This window comes from Salvia hispanica, chromosome 3 (assembly GCF_023119035.1).
Source record: "Salvia hispanica cultivar TCC Black 2014 chromosome 3, UniMelb_Shisp_WGS_1.0, whole genome shotgun sequence".
In the NCBI taxonomy this organism is placed as follows: domain Eukaryota; kingdom Viridiplantae; phylum Streptophyta; class Magnoliopsida; order Lamiales; family Lamiaceae; genus Salvia; species Salvia hispanica.
This window is the reverse complement of record NC_062967.1, coordinates 15,690,282-15,711,346: the sequence shown is the minus strand read 5'-3', so window position 1 is coordinate 15,711,346 and position 21,065 is coordinate 15,690,282. Positions and strand designations below refer to the sequence as shown.

Here is a 21,065-nt window from a genome sequence, read left to right as displayed (position 1 = left end):
TTTAGTAAAAATGATACTTTTGACCCATAAAATGATAGGGTTATTAGGTTATCACATAAATATGAGTTATGATATGATCGCACCCCTATATATATATATATGGAGATGATCAAAATAAGTATGTGTTTAAATCCAGAAATGCAGCCCAAATCTTAGCCCTAGGATTAGATGATCTAATGGTCAATAATTAACCAAAACTCGAAAGGTCATAATTAAGCAGTTTTAGGTCATATTATAAGATTTGGGTTTATGTCATGTTAAGATCATTTTAGGTCATGTTAAAAATAAACTAACTATGACCTAAAAATGCCCTACGTATGACTTTGTTCTGCGTTTCTGTATTTAAATCTGGTCTTTATCGATCAAAACCCTATAATGCTAACAAAGCATGACCTAAAATGATCTTAACATGACATAAACCCAAATCTTATAATATGACCTAAAACTGCTTAATTATGACCTTTCGTGTTTTGAGTTAATTATTGACCATTAGATCATCTAATCCTAGGGCTAAGATTTGGGCTGCATTTCTAGATTTAAATGCATACTTATTTTGATCATCTCCCTATATATATATATATATGTATATATATATATATATTCGATAATAAGGGTGTTTGTAATGAGATAATAAAATACTTACGTCGATAGGGTATTTTCGATTCCAGTAGTTTTTGATTCCTGGTACGTGGCCCGACCCGACGACCGCAACCACAGTCTCATGTTGGGCTGCGACTGCTAGTATCTTTGCTGACATGTACCTATATAAGAAAAATGTGTAAGGTAAATAAGCCTGCCTTCTTGTCGTAATAATTTGGCAAATCTATGTTCTCAAACAAGAACAAATCTAAAAGAGACGCCTTGCCCATGTATCTCATGTGTGTAACCTACCAAAAAGATTTAAAACACTATGTAGAATAATTAAAATCACATTTATTTTGTGAATTGGTAATGAAATGAAGCTCACACCGGATATGGTCAATCACCAAGTATAACCTTGGCTCCATATTTCGTTGCTTCCTCATTTGCCAAGTAAAACTCTCCACAGGATATACCATCCCATGATTCATCTTGAACCTAGGAAAATTAAGGGACATGCCAAAATTAAAGTTGTTTCTCTATATACCGACAGCTCTTTTTGGATTGTGTGTAGTGTGTGAAGTGTGTATAGTATGTAGTGTGTGAAGTGTGTGTGTGTGTGGATTTTGCAATAATTAAAAATTTTAATCTTATTATAAAATTGTGATGATATTAAATTTAAAAATACTACTCCCTCTGTCCCATAATAGATGTCACACTTTCCTTTTTAGTTTGTCCCACAAAAGATGTAACATTTCCTTTTTTAGAAAAAGTTCCCTCTCACATTAATATAAATATATTATTTTCTCTTTTCACTTAATGCACAAAACAACAGCTCCTAAAATCTCGTGTCAGTCCCCAAGTGTGACATCTACTATGGGACGGAGGGAGTATAAAATAATATTTATATAATTTTGTTAAATTTTAAAATAAGAAGAAAGGAAAATGGAATGAAATGACCATTCCTTAGCTAAATGGATGGAATGACCATTCCAAATAGAATGCAAGTATGAATGTCATTCTATTCTTCCATTCCATTCCACTATACCAAGAAGGTCTAAGTGCTCTGAAATTGATTTCTCATTATTGTCATTATGTTTACAAAGGAAAAAGCCCAGAGGAAAAAGCCAAAAAGAAATGACACTACTGTATAGAAATGGAGGGAGTGCTTGTTTTAGCATTATGATTTATAAGTTATAACTATTTTGAGCATTTATTCCCTTAAAAGCATTATTTTATACTTATAATACATTACGTTTTGTTTTTCTTGTTTACGTTTATTAGTTTTAATCTAGTACATTTAACCTTTTTTTTTCTCAATGTTAGTTGTAAATTATTTGTTGTACGTCTAATGTATTTAAATTTTATATTTTCAGTTCCTAATTCATTTAAAAAATATATATATTATATTTTTAAAAACAATAAAAACTTCTAAAAAATGAAATAAATTATCTATAATATATAAATTTAAGAAGATACATTTTAAATAGTGGAAGTTATCCAAGTAATAATACTACTAAAAAATACTCCCTCCGTCCCAATAAATATGAAACATTTGGTTTCCGGCACGGGATTTTATGCAGTGTTGTTTTGTGAGTTGATGAAGAGAGAGTAAAGTAGGAGAGAGGGAAAAGTAGAAAAAGTGATGTTTCTATTTTAGGAAACGTTTCATTTTTAGTGGGACAACCCAAAAAGGAAAACATTGCATTTCTAATGGAACAGAGAGAGTAATTTCTTAATTAAAATTTCTTATTTAAAAATAGACATAGATTATGGATTTATGGTTGTAAATATGTATTAAAGAGAAACTAAAAGATTAGTCGAAATTTCACACTCCAACTCGCTATAATTATTTATCGCACCCCATACCAAAATTTTTGGATTCGCCGCTGGATCCTACCAAACAACCTCATGTATAAATGATTTCGTATAAGAATATGATGAAATAAAATGCATTAGTACCTAGTAAATTAAAAATTTGTAGTAGAACTTATTGAAATAAAATATTACTACAAAGAGTACTCGTGTGTTTTGTCTGTTTTTTCAAAGAAAAAGATGATAACCTGGTCAAATCGTTTCACAATCTAGAGTTAAAGAATTCATGACAACATTTTTTTTTTCTACATGAGAATGTGCAGAGAGTAGTCCCCTTCATAAGCTGCTAACTGATGATGCAAATAAAGGAGCTGCTCGACTTTTATTGTTTATAAAACACAATGTACCTTTTATTGTTTATGCAAATGACCCTCAAGATTATGACTAATATTGCTATAGGAGAAGTAAGAACACTGCCCACGGTTATTAGTTGTTTTGGAACGCCAAGAATTTGCTCAACCTGAAACATTCACATCCCCTTATATTTGATATATTAAGGATATGATGAAATGAGAAAATAGGATGTCTTTTTTTCTATACGCAGATTTTTATTAATACGAATATTTCGTTTTCAAGAAATTAAGGTTTTTTAAAAGTACTCCATCCATCTCATTCAAGATGTCCACATTCTCGAATGACGCGAGATTTTTGATATAGTAATTGAATATGAAAAAGTAGAGTGAAAAAGTTAACTGAATATTTTAATGGGGAGAGAGGAGAGGAAAATTTATTTTCAAATATGAAAAGTGAACATCTTGAGGAGACAAACAGAAAAGGAAATGTGGATATAATGATTGGGACGGGGGGAGTACTTACCAATTCAGGTGATTTGGTCACATTCTTTGCTCAAACTCAAACAAAAAATGTCTTTGTTCACAACATACTCTGTCAATCCATGTTTATCAGATTATGTATCAAATATCATCCCAAGTACGATTTATAGCTATGAATTGTAACAATACACTTTTTCTTGATTCTTTCAACTTCTCATCCGAAAAAAGTCTAGAGTAACAAACTTTAATTTTTATTGTGCAACAATCCAGAGTTGACGAAGTCATGGGGCTACATATGTTGTTAAACACGAGATGAAATTTTGGCGATTGATCGGAATGAGAGAAGTCACCTTCATTTTCTGATGAAGCAAATTAAGGAATTGGCTTGTAATATCTTACATCTTCTTGAGCTTGTCCCTTCGCCTATTTAGGAGTAGTGGAAAATAAGTAAAGCATTTGCCTCTCAATTGATATTAAGACATTTCCAAAACCCAATGTACCTTTTGATGCTAATGCGTATGAGCCTCAAGATTATGACTAAAACTCCTTTCATAAATGCAAGAACACGCCACACTCTTATTGGCTGTTTTGGAATGCTAAGAAGTTGCTCAACCTGAAACATTCAACCTTACATCACATCCTTATACATATGATATTTAGTGTATTGAAAGTTATAATTAAGATATTTACGTCTAAAGGGTGCTTCGGATTCCAGTATTTTTTCACTCCTGGTACGTGGGCCATTCCGACGATAGCAACCACAGACTTATGCTGTGTTGCAACTTCTCGTAGCTTTGCTGACATATATCTATGTACAAACATGAAAACAATCAAATGACCAAAAAAACAACTGGTGAAAATGAATTAGAAAGTTAATTGAGATCATAAACTGATCACGCTCATCAATGAAAGTCTGCGCCGTGATAGGATCCTGCTTAGCATACTCCTCTTTGATTCGATCCATGGCGCCAGCATGAACCTTTCCATGGATCTGTATAAAGGAATACCCTACTTATCAAACACACAATAAATACTCTTGTAGTACTATAATAATTAATGAGCATGCATGCCTTGTTGTAAACTTCTTTTGGCAAACTTATTTCTTGTGGAATCAACAAATGCACGAGAGACGTCTTGCCCATGTATCTCATCGCGCTAACCTACCAAAAAAAAAAAAAAAAAACTAATGTGAATGGTTTTGTGGGCAACAAAAAATAGGGGTTGGGGCTTGATAAAGAGATAAAAGTTCACACCGGATATGGTCGATCACCAAGTATAACCTTGGCTCCATATTTCATTGCTTCCGCATTTGCCAAGTAAAACTCTCCACCATATATACCATCCCATGATTCTTTTTGAGTCTAGGAATAGTTAAGTGACATGATTAAGATGCTTCTCCTTACCAACTTGGTTAACATTAATATAGAATTATAGATCCATACCTTGGTCATAAACCAGTAGTGAAGAATATACGAAATTGTCAAATTCTTCCTCCACATATCCACCATTTCTCGAATGCTTGGGACCTCCAACACCAAATAAACAATATTCATATATTCATTCACTGAGTAACTCTCCACAAACAGACTCCAAATACAAAATACCTTTGCATTTTGACCCATTATAATATGTGTGCGATAAGAGCACAACTCCAAGAAAACTACCTGCACTAGATGCATAATCATAACATTGCTATATTGGAGAATGCAAATAATAATAATAATAATAATAAAAATAAATAACATAGAAAGTACCTCTGGCTTGAAGAATTTCACCGCAACCTGAGCTAATCTCCCAGATTCCTGGAGGTGAAGAACAATTAAATTCAGCTGTACATTATAATACGATAAAAGAAAAATTACTAGTAAATTAATTACCGGACAATCGTGACTAGTTCCAACCAAATAGACATTGCAGACGCCGCTAGGCGCAGATGATTTGCACGTGAGCTCCACCACACCTCCCGTGAGCTCCTGCGGCATCCATTTTCTCCTTTTACGTTCATAACCGACTCTCGATGCGGCCGAGGAGTGACTCAGCCGCTGCGGACAACGTGTGGCGATACGGTAGAGACGCTTTGCTCTGTACATCTTTGGCTACTTTCGTTATTGGTTTTTTTTTTTATCTATTTATATGTTAAAAATATGTTTTAACTTATTCAACCGTTACATGAATTTTGACACATTCCACTAAATCTGTTGCATTACAAGAAATCTGTTGCACCGATTTCTCTTATACTATCATTTTATATAGTTTATTTCTAATATAGTAAGTACTACTACATCCATATGATTTGATAAGTCTATTGTTTAATTTTAAGGTCAGTTATTATTCTTTAACAATAATTCATTCAATTTAAAATAATAATACTCCATCCGTCCATGAAATGTTGTCCAAGTTTGACTTGACACGGTGCTTAAGAAATGTAAAGAAAAGTTAGTGGAAAAAGTTATTGGAATGTAGGTCTCATATTTATATATTGTTTTTATAATCGAATGTGAATGTAATGAGATAATTGAAAATGTGGTCCATTTACTAAAAACGAAAAAAAAAAAAAAAAAAAAAAAAACAAAATGGCCAACATTTCACGGATGAAGGAAGTATTTATTTTATTAGTATTTTTTATAATCGAAATATTGTCTTATACTCCTCATATCCCGATGGTGATCAACTTCTTTTCATAATGGATTTAAGAAAATGATATTTATTCATTTGTTGAGTTAAGTTTAGAGAGAATAAATAGAGAATATGAAGAGTAAATAAAGTATAAGAGATTAAAATAGTACCTCCCTTCGTCCCACATAATATTTCACATTTACTTTTGTTGGAAAAAGTTCTCTCTCACATTAATATAAATATACTATTTTCTCTTTCTACTTAACACCCAATACATCATCTCCTAAAATCTCGTGTCATTCCCCAAGTATATCATTTATTATGGGACGGAAGGAGTAATTTTTTACCAAATAAAAAACAATCACTTGATATGAAACAACTCAAAATGGAAAGTTGAAATTTGAGATGAAACAAACCGAGTATATAATTCATGCGTAGCATGGGTGGCAACAAGTATATACTCCCTCCGTCCCGGCTAAGATGACACATTGCTTAGCCGGTACGGGATTTTAGGAGTTATTGGTTAAAGTGTTTAATTGGAGAGAAAGAGGGTAGGTGTAAGTATTAAAGTAGAGATAAAGAAAGATGAATATTTTAATAAGAGTGGTAAAAAGTGGTTGAGTGTATTAATTAGAGATAGAAGGTTACGAAAAAAGGAAATGTGTCATCTTAGTTGGGACAAACTAAAAAGGAAAACGTGTCATCTTAAGCGGGACGGAGGAAGTAGTACCATAAAAATATGATGCACTTTTCATTTTTGTCCGTCCCATAAAAATAGTCAGCTTATGTGATTTAAACAAGAACTATTATAGCTAACATGGAAAAAGTTAAAACAAAACTTAAAAAAATAAAACAAACTAACATTAAGAAAAAGCTTAAATATGAACTAACATCACTTAAACGAAGAATGATCCTCAAAATAGGATTTAAAAGTGTTTAGTTCCTTTCACTTTCTCTCCACACGACTCTCTCCCACAACCTCTGACTCGCGTCTTCGGCTATTCACCTTTTACTCTCTGTTAGGACTATGTCTTCATCGCCTCTGTCTCCATCGCCTCTGTCTCCATCCGTCGTTGCAGGAGAACTGTTGTTGTCAGCCACCGGAGTTTGAATCTTTTAAAGAAGCAATAAAAAAATTTATCTAATGTTTACAGTCAAAAAACATAATTCAACAATGAAACAACATATATTTGTAGAAAAAATGAACATTACTATGAATATTAATTTATGATTAAAAGTCACTTAATTTTGGTGACCGCTACGAAACTTCTAGTTAGTGTAACCTATAAATTATACTAAATCACAATTCTTTATTTTGGTGGAGGTTAATAATCAGTGATTAGATTGTAATTGCTATATTAATACAGTGCAATTTATAAAATTATAAATTAAAAGGAAAACACCCACACACATTATTTAATCCAAATTTAATTTAAAAATGTCTATATTAATACCTCAAAACTCTGGTTGTTATATAACTAGTATCACATCCGAGTGATGCACGAATCAATTTAATTGCATCACAGTAAAATTATATTATGAATTTAAGTACTTAAATTCAAATACTATTATATTATATAAAAGTTAAAATCTACAAGAGTAAAAAAAAATTGAAGTGTACAATCCCAAAACATAAAATTAACTAACTTTAGAAACCAACCAAACACGTACACAAATTTAAAATAAAAGTATGGAATTTGCATTATTTAGTAATTATTCAAAGTTTCCGATCACAACTTTCTTTATCTCTGCCACAAAACAACAATCATAATTTTATATTGTACCATTCAATACCACCCAAAACTACAATTTAAATGTCCATTTAAAAAAATTTGACATTAATTTCAATTTGACTTTCAATTGAATACATTAATTCCAATTAGCATTATATAATTTCAATTGATAAAATGTTTTAATTAAATATCATTATGTGATTTTATTATTGTGTTGATTTGCATTATTGAGCAATTATAAAAATAAATTGATAGAAATGTTTTGTAACATTTTACAACCATCACCCAAAACTCAAAAATTTTCATGTTGTTGCCCAAAACTTATAAATACTACATTCGTCCCGCATTAACTGTCATATTTACTTTTCTGCACCTATTTTGTAAAAATGATAATAAATACTCCCTCCGTTTCAATATAGTTGAGTCATTTTTCTATTACGGGAAGTTTCTTCATAGTTGAGTCATTTCCATATATGGTAACTTTTTTCTCTCTCTTACTTTATTCTCTCTACTTTATTCACTTTATACTTTATTCTCTCTACATTTTCCTCTCTCATACCTTTTTATCTATTTATTTAACACACCCAACATCACTTTCTTAGACTCCGTGCCCAAAAGTCCCGCCTAAACTATAGTGAAACGGAGGGAGTAGTTAAAATCGATAAATAGTTAAATAAGGTAGAGAATAAGGTAGAGAATAGTCTTCATTATATTATTATCTCTCTTATTTTACTATTTCTCCACTTGAACTGTTTATTGTATTACATTTCCAAAATGAGTGCAGAAAAAAGTATGACAGATAATGCAGGACATAGGTAGTATTTCTAAATAACGCCAAAACTCGGCTTTTATATACGTATAGATATAGATGATGACAAAACTGTTTACTATAGATGATAGATGATAAAGTTAGAGACAAAAAGAAAAAAATAATTTAGTTGAAATAGTGTAGTGAGTGATGGGGCTAATAAATGATTAAGTACAAAAGAGAAGGTGATAAATATTTTTATAAATGGATATGGACTATTTTTATGAGAAATAGGAAAAGGAAATTCAGCATATTTCTATGGAAAGGAGGAGTAGCACATAAATGTAGTTCACACTGTGATTAGTCATTCTTTGTTGATTATAATTACTAAATCTAATCTAATGTTGATAAAAAGATAGAGTACCAAACTTTAATTTTTGTTGTGCAACAATCTAGAGTTGAAGAAGTCATGGCAACATATTTTGTTCTACATGAGATGCCATTTTGACTGTTGATCCAAATAAGAGAGGGTGGTGAAGGTGAAGAGAGCAACCACCTTTCATTTTTTGATGATGCAAATTAAGGAGCCGCTCGACTGCTCCTATTGAGGAGTAGTGGAAAAAGTTAAAGCATTTGCCTCTCAGTGGATTTTAAGACAGTTACAAACAGAATGTATCTTCTAATGTACCTTTTGATGTTAATGTTTATGGCCTTCAAGATTATGACTAATATTCCTCCAATAAAACCAAGTATCCCCACCGTTATTGGTTGTTTTGGAATGCTAAGAAGTTGCTCAACCTGAAAAATTCAATCTAACAAGTTATATCCTTACATTTGATGTTTGTTGTATTTGGAATGAGCTGTTTACGTCGATAGGGTGTTTCTGATTCCAGTATTTTGTTATTCCCGGTACGTGGCCCATTCCAACGATAGCAACAACGGATTCATGCTGGACTGCGACTTCTAGTAGCTTTGTTGACATATATCTATATACAAAAATGAAAACAATCAAATGACCAGAAATAACAATTGGTGAAAATGAATTAGAAAGTTAATTGAGATCATAAACTGATCACGCTCATCCATGAAAGTTTGTGCCCTCGTAGGATCCTGCTTGGCATACTCCTCGTTGAATCGATCAATTGTGCCAGCATGAATCTTTCCATGGATCTACATAAAGGAATAATCCACTTTTCTAATATTTGCCACCCTTGTAGTATATAAATTAATTAATGAGCATGCCTTGTTGCGGTAATCTTCTGGCAAACTTATCTCTCGTGGCACCATCAAATGCGTGAGAGACGTCTTGCCTATATATCTCATCATTGTAACCTACCAAAAAAAACTAATGTCAACGGTTTTAATGGGAACAAAATATTGAGGTTGGGGCTTGATTAAGAGATAAAGCTCACACCGGATATGGTCGATCACCAAGTATAACCTTGGCTCCATACTTTATTGCTTCCTCATTTGCCAAGTAAAACTCTCCATTATATATACCATCCCATGATTCATCACACTAGCAAAAATTAAGGGACAAAGTCAAAAAGATTTTTCTCTATACTAACTTAATTAACCTGTAATATAAAACCATACCTTTCTAACATACCACTCGAAAAGAATAAACGAAGCAGTCATATTCTTCCTCCACATATCCACCATTTCTCGAATGGTTGGTACCTGCAACACTAAGGAAGCATTATTGATTGACTGAGTAACTCTTCACAAAAAGAAATCAAATACATTTACCTTCTTAGGTTGACCCGTTATCATAAATTTGCGAAAAGAGCACAACTCCAAGAAAACAACCTGCACTAGATGCATAATCATAACATTGCTCTATTAATATTGGAGAGAATGCAAATAATAAATCACTTAGAAAGTACCTCTGGCTTGAAGAATTTCACTGCAGCCTGAGCTAAACTCCCAGATTCCTGAAGATGAAGAACAATTGAATTTAGCAATATTATAATATGATAACAATACTACTGTATTAAATTAATTACCAGACAACTGTGATTAGTTCCAACCAAATAGACATTGCAGACGCCGCTAGGCGCAGATGACTTGCACGTGAGCTCCACCACACCTCGCGTGAGCTCCTGCGGCATCCATTTCTTCCTTTTACGTTCATAACCGACTCTCGATGCGGCCGAGGAGTGACTCAACCGCTGCTGACAAGGTGTGGTGATTTGGTAGAGACGCTTTGCTCTGTACATCTTTGGCTACTTCCGTTATTTTTGTCTTGTGCTACAAAAACTACCCTATAAATTAGGTTCTTCCAACACTTAGCCGGCGCTCATGTTTTGCAAAAATAAAAATTCAATTTACAAACAGCAGGCTTTGTGAAGCAATTCAAACTACCACAAACAAGGAGCAAATCAAATCACCACAAAAATTTGTTAACAAACTCATGGCATGTGCGAAATTCAGAACATTATTCTAGTATCAGTTTCAGTTTCAAATTACCACAGACAAATGAAAGCACAAACAACAAATAATTGTACACTAATGCGCGTACCAAAGGAAGAAGAGAGGGAGCAAGAGAAGAAGTTAGCTCTGGATAGAATTTTCAGTGAGTTTGGGATTAAATTGTTATATTTTTGTTTTACAATCGGCAAAATCTCAATTGTAGGCGGAATCTCACCGTCAAATCTAAAATGGAGGCGAAACAATCGGCGACGGCGGCGGTGGCTGTAGCTCGCGGTGGTTGAAGGAAAACGTATTTTTAGATTTTGGGGCGCTAGGGCGCGATATTCTGCTATTTTGAAAGTACAGTATTATTTATTTAAGCTGGATCTCATTCCGTCAGTAAATATTTAACATTAAAAATAAAAAATAAAATATCTATTCAGCTTAAGAATAAAATACAAGGATACCGACGGTGGTTTCGTCGGAATAATGGTAATCACGATGGATTCCATCCGTCGGTAATTCCCTCAGTAAATGAGCAAATTTTTGTAGAAAAGATGTGTTAAGTTTGATGAATTAGATATGGATTGCGGAAGGGATCACCTCATGGATTATATACTCCATTATATAATACATCATTAAAAAATTGACAAGTAGATCTTATTTTATGGAAAGAAAAGTTGTTTCTAATATAACCTGTCCAGTTAATTAAAGAAATTTAAACTACACTAAATATAAAAAACGTACAGAATCAAATAAATTTCAGTTAATTATGCTTAATTTTAATATAAAAAAAGTAATGTTGGATCACATTTTATAGAAAGAAAAGTTATTTCAAATAATTTTTTTTGCACTTCGTTTCTTCACATCTTTTAGTTTCACTAATTCTCAATGTATTTTAATAACTAATCTTGTTTCTTTTCAAAAGTTATCTCCTCATAATTTTGTTAGCTGCTATATCAATAATATATGCCTATATATATGTGTGTGTGTCTATTAATTTGTATGTATTTTAAACTAAAAAAACATCGCAATTAGTATTAGGAACATTAGTCCATATATTAGTAATTTTTGAAATAAGTACAAATACATCGCAGGAATATAAAAATCAAAATCAAAATATAATAAAAAGAAAAAAATATTGGAAAAACTTCAACTAACAAGAAAGAAAATAGTAGTACTAAAACGTAAAAAATATTTAATACTATACAAAATTTTAAAAGTTCATATTTTATTTATTATAAACATAGTTTCTGCATATAATATGCTTGTATCAAACAATCATGTTTGAGTTCTAGAAAAAACACAATATCAAGATAATAAAATTGATTGAAATTACTTTTTTTTTTTATTAAAATTGAGCATAATTTACTGAAATTGATTTCAATAAACACGTTTTTGATATTTAATTAGTGTAGTTTAATTTCTTTACTGATGTGGAGAGGATATTGGAAACAATTTTTCTTTCCATAAAATAAGATCCACTTGTCAATTTTTTAATAGTATATTATGTAATGTAGTATACAATGCAATGTATGAGGTGATCCCTATCGGATTGAGACATACCAATATTGTTCAATTAGTTATATCATGGCATCTGCATGTTGTTCAATTAGGTATATCATGGCATCTGCATGTACTTAATAATCTTACGATTGTACCACATAATATTAGCGAATGGATAATGAGTTTTGAATGAATCAAATCTGTAGCAACCAAAACACTCCTAAATGTTGACATCCAATGAGAGATTAATTCGGTACATATAACTTGATTATTTTAAGAAACAAAAAGGTCTCTTTACTTCATTCATAAATGTATCCTTAATTTGATTGACTTTTTAAACAAAAAAAAATGCTAACAAAAAGAATATAGAAACACGGGATCTGAAAATGAGTTTCAAATTTTATAGGCCAACTAGTTATTAAAATGCAAATAGATTAAATAAACTAAACTAATAAAAATAATAGGAACTCCAAGTAATGTTATCCCTATGAAAAATATTGGACTTATCGAAAAAAATGGAAAATACTCGATCCGTAAATTCATGAAACTCTCATTTTCATGAATTTCATACCCTTAGCAGCGATTAACCTATTTTTAAATATGTAACAGACTGGTTAGGAAATTTACATTAATAGTCTCTAGTTAATAGCAAACAAAGTAATATACTTTCAGTCCCCTTTGAAATTAAACGTTTTCCTTTTTAGTTTGTTTCATTATAAATGGAACGTTTCTAAAATAAAAATAATACTCTCTCCACTTTTTCTTCTCTATTATTTTACTCTCTTTTCATTAACTCACAAAATAACACTACCGAAAATCTTGTGTTGAAAAGCAAATGTTGCATATTTAATGGGACAGATGGAGTATAAAGGAACTTCCAAGCGTGAGAAAATTTAGGCTTAATTTTGTAAGGGCTTAGAGCTAGGACTGGTATTCTTAGTTAGTTAGTTAATTAAATTAAAAGCCCTCATGATAAAGGTAGCCCAAGTTGTAAAATAAATAGCCTAAACAATTAAACAAATAAGCCCACCAAATAAGCCCACTTTCTTCTTCTTCCCCAATTTTCAATTGCAGTCTGTAGAATTTTCGTTCTTCCCCAATTTTCAATTGCAGTTTGCAGAATTTACAGGGTAACCGGTCGACGGAGTCAGGGCTAGCTCCGGGGCGGAAATCGGTCGGATCACGGTGGTATAAGGGTGATTTGAGGTCTGGTGCCGGGCAAGCTCCCGCGGGGGCTTGGCACTGTGTGGTTCCGCCACTAGTGATTTCCTTCCTCAGCGCCCTATGCATCCTCCGCACACGATGAACCATTTTTTTCATCCTCCAGCCAATCTTCTATATATATCACCTATTTTTTTTACTTCATTTCACACCTTTCACTCCACTCTTTTGCCATCTCAATTTCTCTTTAAATTCAATAATGAATTCTGACAATTTTCCATATTTGCAAGCATAAAATATAAAAAATAAATACCAACAATAGGATTTGCCTTTAATATGTGGCGTTTTTATATTTATTCTTGCTAATTGATATATTTGCAAACAAAAAAATAAAAAACAAATACAAAATAGAAATTATAGGGCGAGCTATAGAGCGTCCCATTGCAGGTGAATGAGATGGAGGATAAAATGCTAATGCGGCGAATAATAGAGCGCCCCATTATGAATGCTCTAATACTTTGATGTAATAGCAAATAGAAATGCTCAAAAATGCTGAGCTCTGTATAGTTGCACTCATACAACAACTAATCTATAACTATCTAAAGTGGCAATTGTGGAGATATTAACAAAAATGCCACTGAAAGTAGTTTGGGCGGGAAAACAAAGTCTATTTATTAGGAGTAAAATATTCATTGTCATCATGAGAAATGCGGGGAAGTGTAGCAGCCTATACTTTAGTATTTTTGACACCACTTTCCGATAAAACACACCCGAGGTGCAGGCCTATTACAATGAGATAATAAAAAATATATCTGCTTCTTCATAGAGTACATATCACAATAAAATTGACATATGCTCTCCATTTTCTTCTCCAGATTTATTCAAAGATTAGATCTTTAGTTGCTCAAGTAAAAGGAAAGGAAAGAGAAAGAGAGAAGTTGACGCCGGTGATGCTCGACAGGTAAGATGGCGAGGCGGCGAGAGAGGACAAGTGAGGGAAAAGAGAAAAGCGCCGGCGTTGGAAAATGAGGAAGCTGGTGTTCAGCACGATGGTAAGAGGGAGAAGATGATTTGGTGAGCGCAGCAACGCGGCGTCGCCGGCAAGGTGGTGGGTGCAGTGGCGGTGGGCGCGGCGACGACAAGTGTGAGAGGAGATGTGGAGGCGTGGTTTAGTGTATTAGGTTAATTTGTTTTATATGGGCTTTTATTTTGATACATAATTTTAATTTTGGACTTATTTTTGGGCTTTTAATTATACTAATATATGGGCTTTTATTAATATACAGTACATAATTTCATTTTGATTGTTGCATGGCATAATAATATAGTAAGTACTAAATTTATATTTAAATATATTAATTTAAGTAAATATGTTGAAATTACTTATAAATATATATTTATAGTCCAGATATACAATTTATAAATATATTTATACTTAAATGACTAAAAATATAGTACTGCATGGCCTATGGTTTTCTATTTGTTTTTTTTTGTTTTTATCCATATTTTCCATTTTGTAAATACACCATATTTTACCTTCGTTTCTCACGCCTTCCAATCTCTTTCCTCAACTCACTTCCTATCAAAGAAATTTTGTCATGTAACCGTTGAAATTGTATTTTTTTTTAGTATTGCGCATTGTATCTTTTCGGCTTTTTATTGAACGAAGTTTTCCATATTGTGGTCTTAAATTTATATATAAGTTGTGTGAGTAATTTTTGTTTCTTCTCACAAATTACAAATGTACTTAAATTTTGTTACGAATATGATATTTTTTTGGATTAGGACTAGAGATCATTCTTTTTTTTTTTATAAAGTATATACAATGATAAAAAAATTTCCGGCTTATGTACAATTTGTATTCATTAGTTGAAAATTCTTTAGTCCGTGCATAGCGCGGGTGCTAACACTAGTCATAACAAAAACTAGAGTCTGGAAGGCGTTCCCCCAGCAACAATTATTGTTTCTCCGGTCACATAAGCAGCATCGTCAGAAGCCAAATAAGCTGTGACAACAGCCATATCTTGTGTAATTCCAAGTCGATTCAGCAATGTCTTCACCTCAGGGCTTTTTCCTTTGTAAACATAATGACAATAACGTGTGAATCCAGAGGAATCAATTTCAGAGCACTTAGGCCTTCTTGGTATAGTGGAATGGAATGGAAGAATAGAATGACATTCCTACCTGCATTCCATTTGGAATGGTCATTCCATTCCACATGAGAATACCCATTCCATCCATTTAGCTAAGGAATAGTCATTCCATTCCATTTTCCTTTCTTCTTATTTTAAAATTTAACAAAATTATATAAATATTACTATAATCCCTCCGTCCCATAGTAGATGTCACACTTGGGGATTGACACAAGATTTTAGGAGCTGTTGTTTTGTGCATTAAGAGAAAAGAGAAAATAATATATTTATATTAATGTGAGAGGGAACTTTTTCAAAAATAAAGAAATGTTACACTTTTGTGGGACAAACTAAAAAGGAAAGTGTGACATCTATTATGGACGAAGGGAGTAGTATTTTTAAATTTAATATCATCACAATTTTATAATAAGATTAAAATTTTTAATAATTGCAAAATCCACACACACACAATACACATTTCACATAGTCACACACTACACGCAATTCACATACTACACACATTTCACACACTACACACTTCAGACACTACACAGATTTCACATACCACAAACATTTCACACAGTTCACACATTCCACACACTACACCACACAGTTCACACACTACACACACTACACACACTATACACACAAAATACACACACTACACACAAATAATTACACTAAATACACTATACACATTGTCTACTCATTACACACACTTACAAATTTTATACGAAATACACACACTTCACACAAACTAAAATTTTAAATTTAGTACAGTTTTTCGGTTAGATTCAGTTTCAACTTTTTAAAATTTTCAATTTTTCGATTCGATTCGGTTTGAATAAAAAAAAAATCTAAGAGCTGAAAAAAAAATCAAAAATATGATGCTTGAAATGTGAGTCGTGTTTGTAGTGTGTGAATTGTGTGTAGCGTGTGAAGTGTGTGAAATGTGTGTAGTTTGTGCTGTGTGTGAAATATGTGAAGTGGGTGTAGTGTGTGAAATGTGTATAGTGTGTGTGGTGTGTGAACTGTGAAAAATGTGTGGTGTGTGTAGTACGTGAACAGTGAGAAGTGTGTGTAGTGTGTAAAGTGTGTGTAGTGTGTGTGTGTGCACGCAAACAATGTTAATACAACGCACCCTAAGTAGAAAATATTTCAAATGAATCAATATGTACCTTTAAGTTTTTGGTTTGGGTTATAGAAATAAATTTGCAAACAATGTTAACACAACAAATAAATTGATGGTATACATAGTTCAAAGTTCAAATTATATTAATCTCAATAGTTTTTGCCAATTATCTTTAAGTTTTTTGGTTTGGGTTATAGAAATACCATTCTATATAAGTTTTCGTTTCGTTTGAATTAATGAAATTATTTCATAAAAGATTGAATATGTTAGACTTTGTACAGTTTAAGATTATATAATAGGAATGTGATCAAATGAAAACTTTAAATATTGTACAAACTCAAAACTATGATTTGGACTATTGAAAAATATCAATAGATCACAAAAAAGCATTAATAGGAAAATGTCAACAGAATTTCAACAGTAGTCAATGATTGATATTGTGTTGATACTGTGTTGACATTAAAATCTTAAGATTTTACACTGTATTGATATTTTATTAAAACTGTGTTGAAGACTTTTGAGTTCGTACGATATATAAATTTACATTTTATCACTGCCGCTATACTAATATCTCTATTGCTCAAACGACTATATTTGTTCGACTTTTGATTGCCTAATTTAGAGTTTCTTCCCATTTAGACCTAAATATGTACTTCTACTATATTTTTCCTTTGAAAGAAAATAGTCAAATACACCCCCTCCAAATGTTTATTCCCAGATTAAATAGCTTCTAATATATATCTGGGCCCAAATAAGCTCCCAGATTAAATAGCTTCAAATATATATCTGGGTCCAAATAAGCTCTTAATGTTAAAATCGGCATTTACTAAAAAAAAAATTTATGACAGTTTTTCAATATTAATTTAATTTAAGCAAATTTTCATTAATTTCTCTCTATTTCTAGATGTAAAAAATAATATATTTTATTAATATAGCTATTAATGTTAAGTAGTACATTCTAATATATTTTACCTTGGATTATTGTTAGTAATTATTTGTATTTTAATCTTAGAAATTATTATAATATTGATTACTATAATACTCCTTCCGTCCGTGAATAGGAGTCTCATTCATTTCCGACACATGTTTTGGTAAATTCTAAGAATAGTTGGTGGAAGAAAGTTAGTGGAATATGAGTCTCACATGTATATATTAGTTTTAAATGATATGTGATGCCTCTTTACCATTTATGATAAATATGAACTGGGACTCCTATTCGCAAATGGACTAAAATGGAAAAAAACATGACTCCTATTTGCGGACGGACTAAAATGGGAAAACATTACTCCTATTCGCAGACGGAGTAAAATGGCAAAACGGAACTCTTATTCTTGGACAGAGGGAGTACTTTTTTAACTGGATTAAAATTAGATATATAAAAGTTTATATATGTTATCTAAAATTCTACTAATAATATCCAAAATATTTAAATTTGTCATAATTTCTCAAATATTACTATGGTTTACATCAATTTCTCAAATATTAGTATGATGATTTACATCTATATAAAACATTTTTAGTCCAATTAGTTTGTTGTTGTAGCATAATTTCAGCCCCTAAGTTTCTGATCTTAGGCTTACAAAAGTACATTTTTCCCATTGTGGGAGGTGATCAATCGGGAGGTAAAAACTAAGATCAGGGTGACAAAGAAAGAAGAAATTACATTCCAGAGTACTTACCCGGACCGGGTGAGTTTGTCGCACAAACCACTTGCCCTGGCAAAAAGTGTACGTACCATTACAGAAACTCTACCCGGACCATTGAGTTGATCTCACAAACTACCCAAGCGGGGGGAGTTGTTCTCACAAACTCAACCATTTGATAACTTCAATTATGATCAAGGGCATATTTCTCTCACTGGAAATTTGCACAAAATTATGCGAAATTCGCCGGTGACTGCGAAATTGCGTTGGAATTGGCCGTCGGACATCGTTTTAGGTAGGCCTGTAAATTAGGGTACCCGCGGGTATCCAAACCCGAAAATTCGGGTACCCGGACCCTAAATCTTAAAAATATCATATCCAATACCCGACCCGCATGTGAATTCGGGTTCCCGAACCTAACTAATCGGGTACCCATAAACCCGAAATTAGTATTTCAAATTTATTCTTTTATATAAATTATATTGGATAAGAATAGAAATTATTGAAAATAACACAATAATACTATTTATTGACTATTATTAAAAGTCTAAACTTCAATTCTAATGCTTTAGCTTTCTCTAGATTATGATTCTATGACTATATATATATATATATATATATAGGGATGTATTCAAATCCTTTTCATATCTTTTGTCCTTTTTCCTTCTTAATCTTAGCCCCACGATTTTGTCATCTGACGGTTAGATTAATGTCACGTGTCATTTAATAATACACATTTTCATTCTAATAATGCACAGCGGCTAATAATGCAACATTATAGACTAATAATGCACATTTTCATTCTAATAATGCACAACGACTAATAATGCAACATTATAGACTAATAATGCATTGATCACAACCATCCAATTCAAGGATCCAAGGGTTGAGATTAAGAAGGAAATAGGACACTTAGGGTGCAAAGGAGCCTAACGGGGAGTGATCAATTGCTAACTCATCCCTTAGTTGCTAACTACAACTAATTTAAGACCATAAGATTTTAGAAATCTTGTGGTCTACAATTTGCCATGTGTAATTTCGTTTTTTATTTTTTAATATTAAAAAGATAATAGCAACTATTAAATTTAGGGTTTAGAAATACAATGTCAATACAGTGTATGAAATACATCAACACGAAGACATAATAATGTCACCACAATTTCATATTTACATTTTACAAGCATAATGTTGACATATTATGTAAGGTGTATTGACATAAATCTGGTCGTAAAAAATACGAAAATTCAAAAAAAAAATTAATTTTTTTTTCAAATTTTGACGTCGGAACATATGCATGTAATATATCGTTGGAATCCTTATAAATTATCTTTAATTTGATAAATGTTATATGAATTTAAAGTTTTGGAATTTCTTTTAAAAGTTAGTTATAACTAACTTGACATTAATACCCCTATTGATTTTTATTGGAATTAATCCTATAGCCTTATTGACGTTTTTTGTTGATCGTATTGACATTTTGTGGTTGATGATCTAGGCCTTTAATTTGAATATCTAATGGCTATTATTGAGTTGTAGTTAGCAATTAAGCATTGAGTTAGCAATATAACACTCCCCTATATATATATATATATATATATATATATATATATATATGATTGTGATCAATCTAGATTATTTAGGCTAATTGAGAAATGAGATGCAATATCAGCCACTCATTTTTATTAAATGAGTGGTCCAGATTTTGCCACACAATAAATATTTTTAGATTAATTTATTATGAAAGGGTATAATAGTCATTTCATGTTTTAATTTAGGATTCTTCAGCTTTCATCGGCGATTTCGGTGAGATTTGCGATTTGTTTGAGTTCTCTGATCAATTGATTCCAAGGATTTATGATTCAATTGATTGAAAAATTAGAATTCAGACGATTTCAACGATTTCAACTATCTCTGATTCGACGATTCCTAAGCATATCAATTTTCAAAAAATAGACGACCAGTTCGACGGATTTCGGTGTTGATTTTAAAGTTTTTCGGTCGATTTTACCACTTTGATTCTGTTTTTATGTTTTATTTGTTGATGCCCAGTCAAATCTGTTCCTAATCAGTTTTTTTTTTCTTTTTCATCTTTAGCTTCGATTTCAGTTCATAATCAATACGTAAGTATTTTATGTAGCTATACTCTTTGTTGACATTCTGTTTACATACAAAATAATTGTATCCAAAATGCACCCCCGGTTGTGGTGTTTGTTGGTGGAGGAAGGGGTTATGGATATGGTTGAGAGTCCATGGTAGGACTCTATGTTGAAATTTTTTTGAGATGTACTGTTGAAATTTTGATTCTGGATTTTAGAAACCCTCTATGTTGTCACTTAAGATATGATAGTTGACATTATATGTTTCAGCTTGTTTCGTCTCTCTCACATTCATATAGTGTCGCTCTTCTCGGGTGAATTATGTTTCACTGTTGCTTTTGTTTTAAAATCTTCAGATACTGTTGTTTTATTTTTTGGATAATAACTTGTTGGAGTTAATTGAATATTTGGTTGGGATCAATTGTCATTTATCAGCTTTTTGCCGAAGCCGTTCACACATGATTTTTTTCCGGTGAGATTTGTGCGTGTTGTTTCTTCTATACAGAGTATGTTTTTGGTTGTTACAAACGAGATTCTGAACAAAATTTTGCTCAGTTTTGTTATTCTTATGCTTGGAAGGCAAAGACGAACTGTCGAATTCCTCCGATATAATCGATCGCAGCTGGAGTAAAAATGCAATAATGAAATTTTGGCACAGT

The 21,065-nt window shown here is 31.9% G+C and overlaps 2 protein-coding genes and 1 long non-coding RNA gene across 10 annotated transcripts in view; all 3 read right to left on the bottom strand.

Annotated features, from left to right (window-relative positions):
- Nucleotides 1–1,040: 1,040 nt before the first annotated feature.
- LOC125215886 overlaps nucleotides 1,041–21,065 on the bottom strand; it is a 64,259-nt gene continuing 44,234 nt past the window's right edge. The window contains exon 4 of the long non-coding RNA XR_007175317.1: nucleotides 1,041–1,077. This is a non-coding gene — a long non-coding RNA (uncharacterized LOC125215886). The remainder of the gene's footprint in view (nucleotides 1,078–21,065) is intronic.
- Nucleotides 3,407–5,306, bottom strand: LOC125215880 (traB domain-containing protein-like). Its single transcript, XM_048117467.1, has 10 exons — nucleotides 5,105–5,306; nucleotides 4,982–5,029; nucleotides 4,832–4,891; nucleotides 4,670–4,753; nucleotides 4,481–4,588; nucleotides 4,298–4,387; nucleotides 4,118–4,218; nucleotides 3,918–4,035; nucleotides 3,728–3,840; nucleotides 3,407–3,650 (listed from the first exon to the last, which is right to left on the bottom strand). The coding sequence occupies exons 1-10, from the start codon at nucleotides 5,207–5,209 to the stop codon at nucleotides 3,623–3,625; spliced, it is 855 nt and encodes a 284-aa protein (XP_047973424.1). The 5' UTR covers nucleotides 5,210–5,306; the 3' UTR covers nucleotides 3,407–3,622.
- On the bottom strand, nucleotides 6,636–11,376 carry LOC125215878 (traB domain-containing protein-like). Of its 8 annotated transcripts, none has more exons than XM_048117465.1 (13): nucleotides 11,340–11,375; nucleotides 10,972–11,082; nucleotides 10,331–10,588; nucleotides 10,211–10,258; nucleotides 10,074–10,133; nucleotides 9,921–10,004; nucleotides 9,739–9,843; nucleotides 9,567–9,656; nucleotides 9,394–9,494; nucleotides 9,193–9,310; nucleotides 9,013–9,122; nucleotides 8,881–8,919; nucleotides 6,636–6,956 (listed from the first exon to the last, which is right to left on the bottom strand). In XM_048117465.1, exons 3-12 carry the CDS (start codon nucleotides 10,541–10,543, stop codon nucleotides 8,904–8,906), a joined length of 945 nt encoding a protein of 314 aa, XP_047973422.1. In that variant the 5' UTR covers nucleotides 10,544–10,588; nucleotides 10,972–11,082; nucleotides 11,340–11,375; the 3' UTR covers nucleotides 6,636–6,956; nucleotides 8,881–8,903. The 8 variants fall into 8 exon arrangements, with proteins under 8 accessions (XP_047973422.1, XP_047973416.1, XP_047973419.1 ...); XM_048117459.1 differs by having other exon boundaries at nucleotides 8,881–8,925; nucleotides 11,340–11,373; XM_048117462.1 differs by having other exon boundaries at nucleotides 6,801–6,927; nucleotides 8,881–8,925; nucleotides 11,340–11,374.

Coding starts and splice junctions, on each gene's coding strand:
- LOC125215878 (XM_048117462.1), bottom strand. CDS start 10,543: ATGTACAGAGCAAAGCGTCTCTACCAAATCACCACACCTTGTCAGCAG. Junction 10,134..10,210: donor TGAAATTCTTCAAGCCAGAG/GTACTTTCTAAG, acceptor CATCTAGTGCAG/GTTGTTTTCTTGGAGTTGTG. Junction 9,123..9,192: donor ATCAGAAACACCCTATCGAC/GTAAACAGCTCA, acceptor TGAATTTTTCAG/GTTGAGCAACTTCTTAGCAT.
- LOC125215880 (XM_048117467.1), bottom strand. CDS start 5,209: ATGCCGCAGGAGCTCACGGGAGGTGTGGTGGAGCTCACGTGCAAATCA. Junction 3,841..3,917: donor ATCCGAAGCACCCTTTAGAC/GTAAATATCTTA, acceptor TGAATGTTTCAG/GTTGAGCAACTTCTTAGCAT. Junction 3,651..3,727: donor ATACGCATTAGCATCAAAAG/GTACATTGGGTT, acceptor ACTCCTAAATAG/GCGAAGGGACAAGCTCAAGA.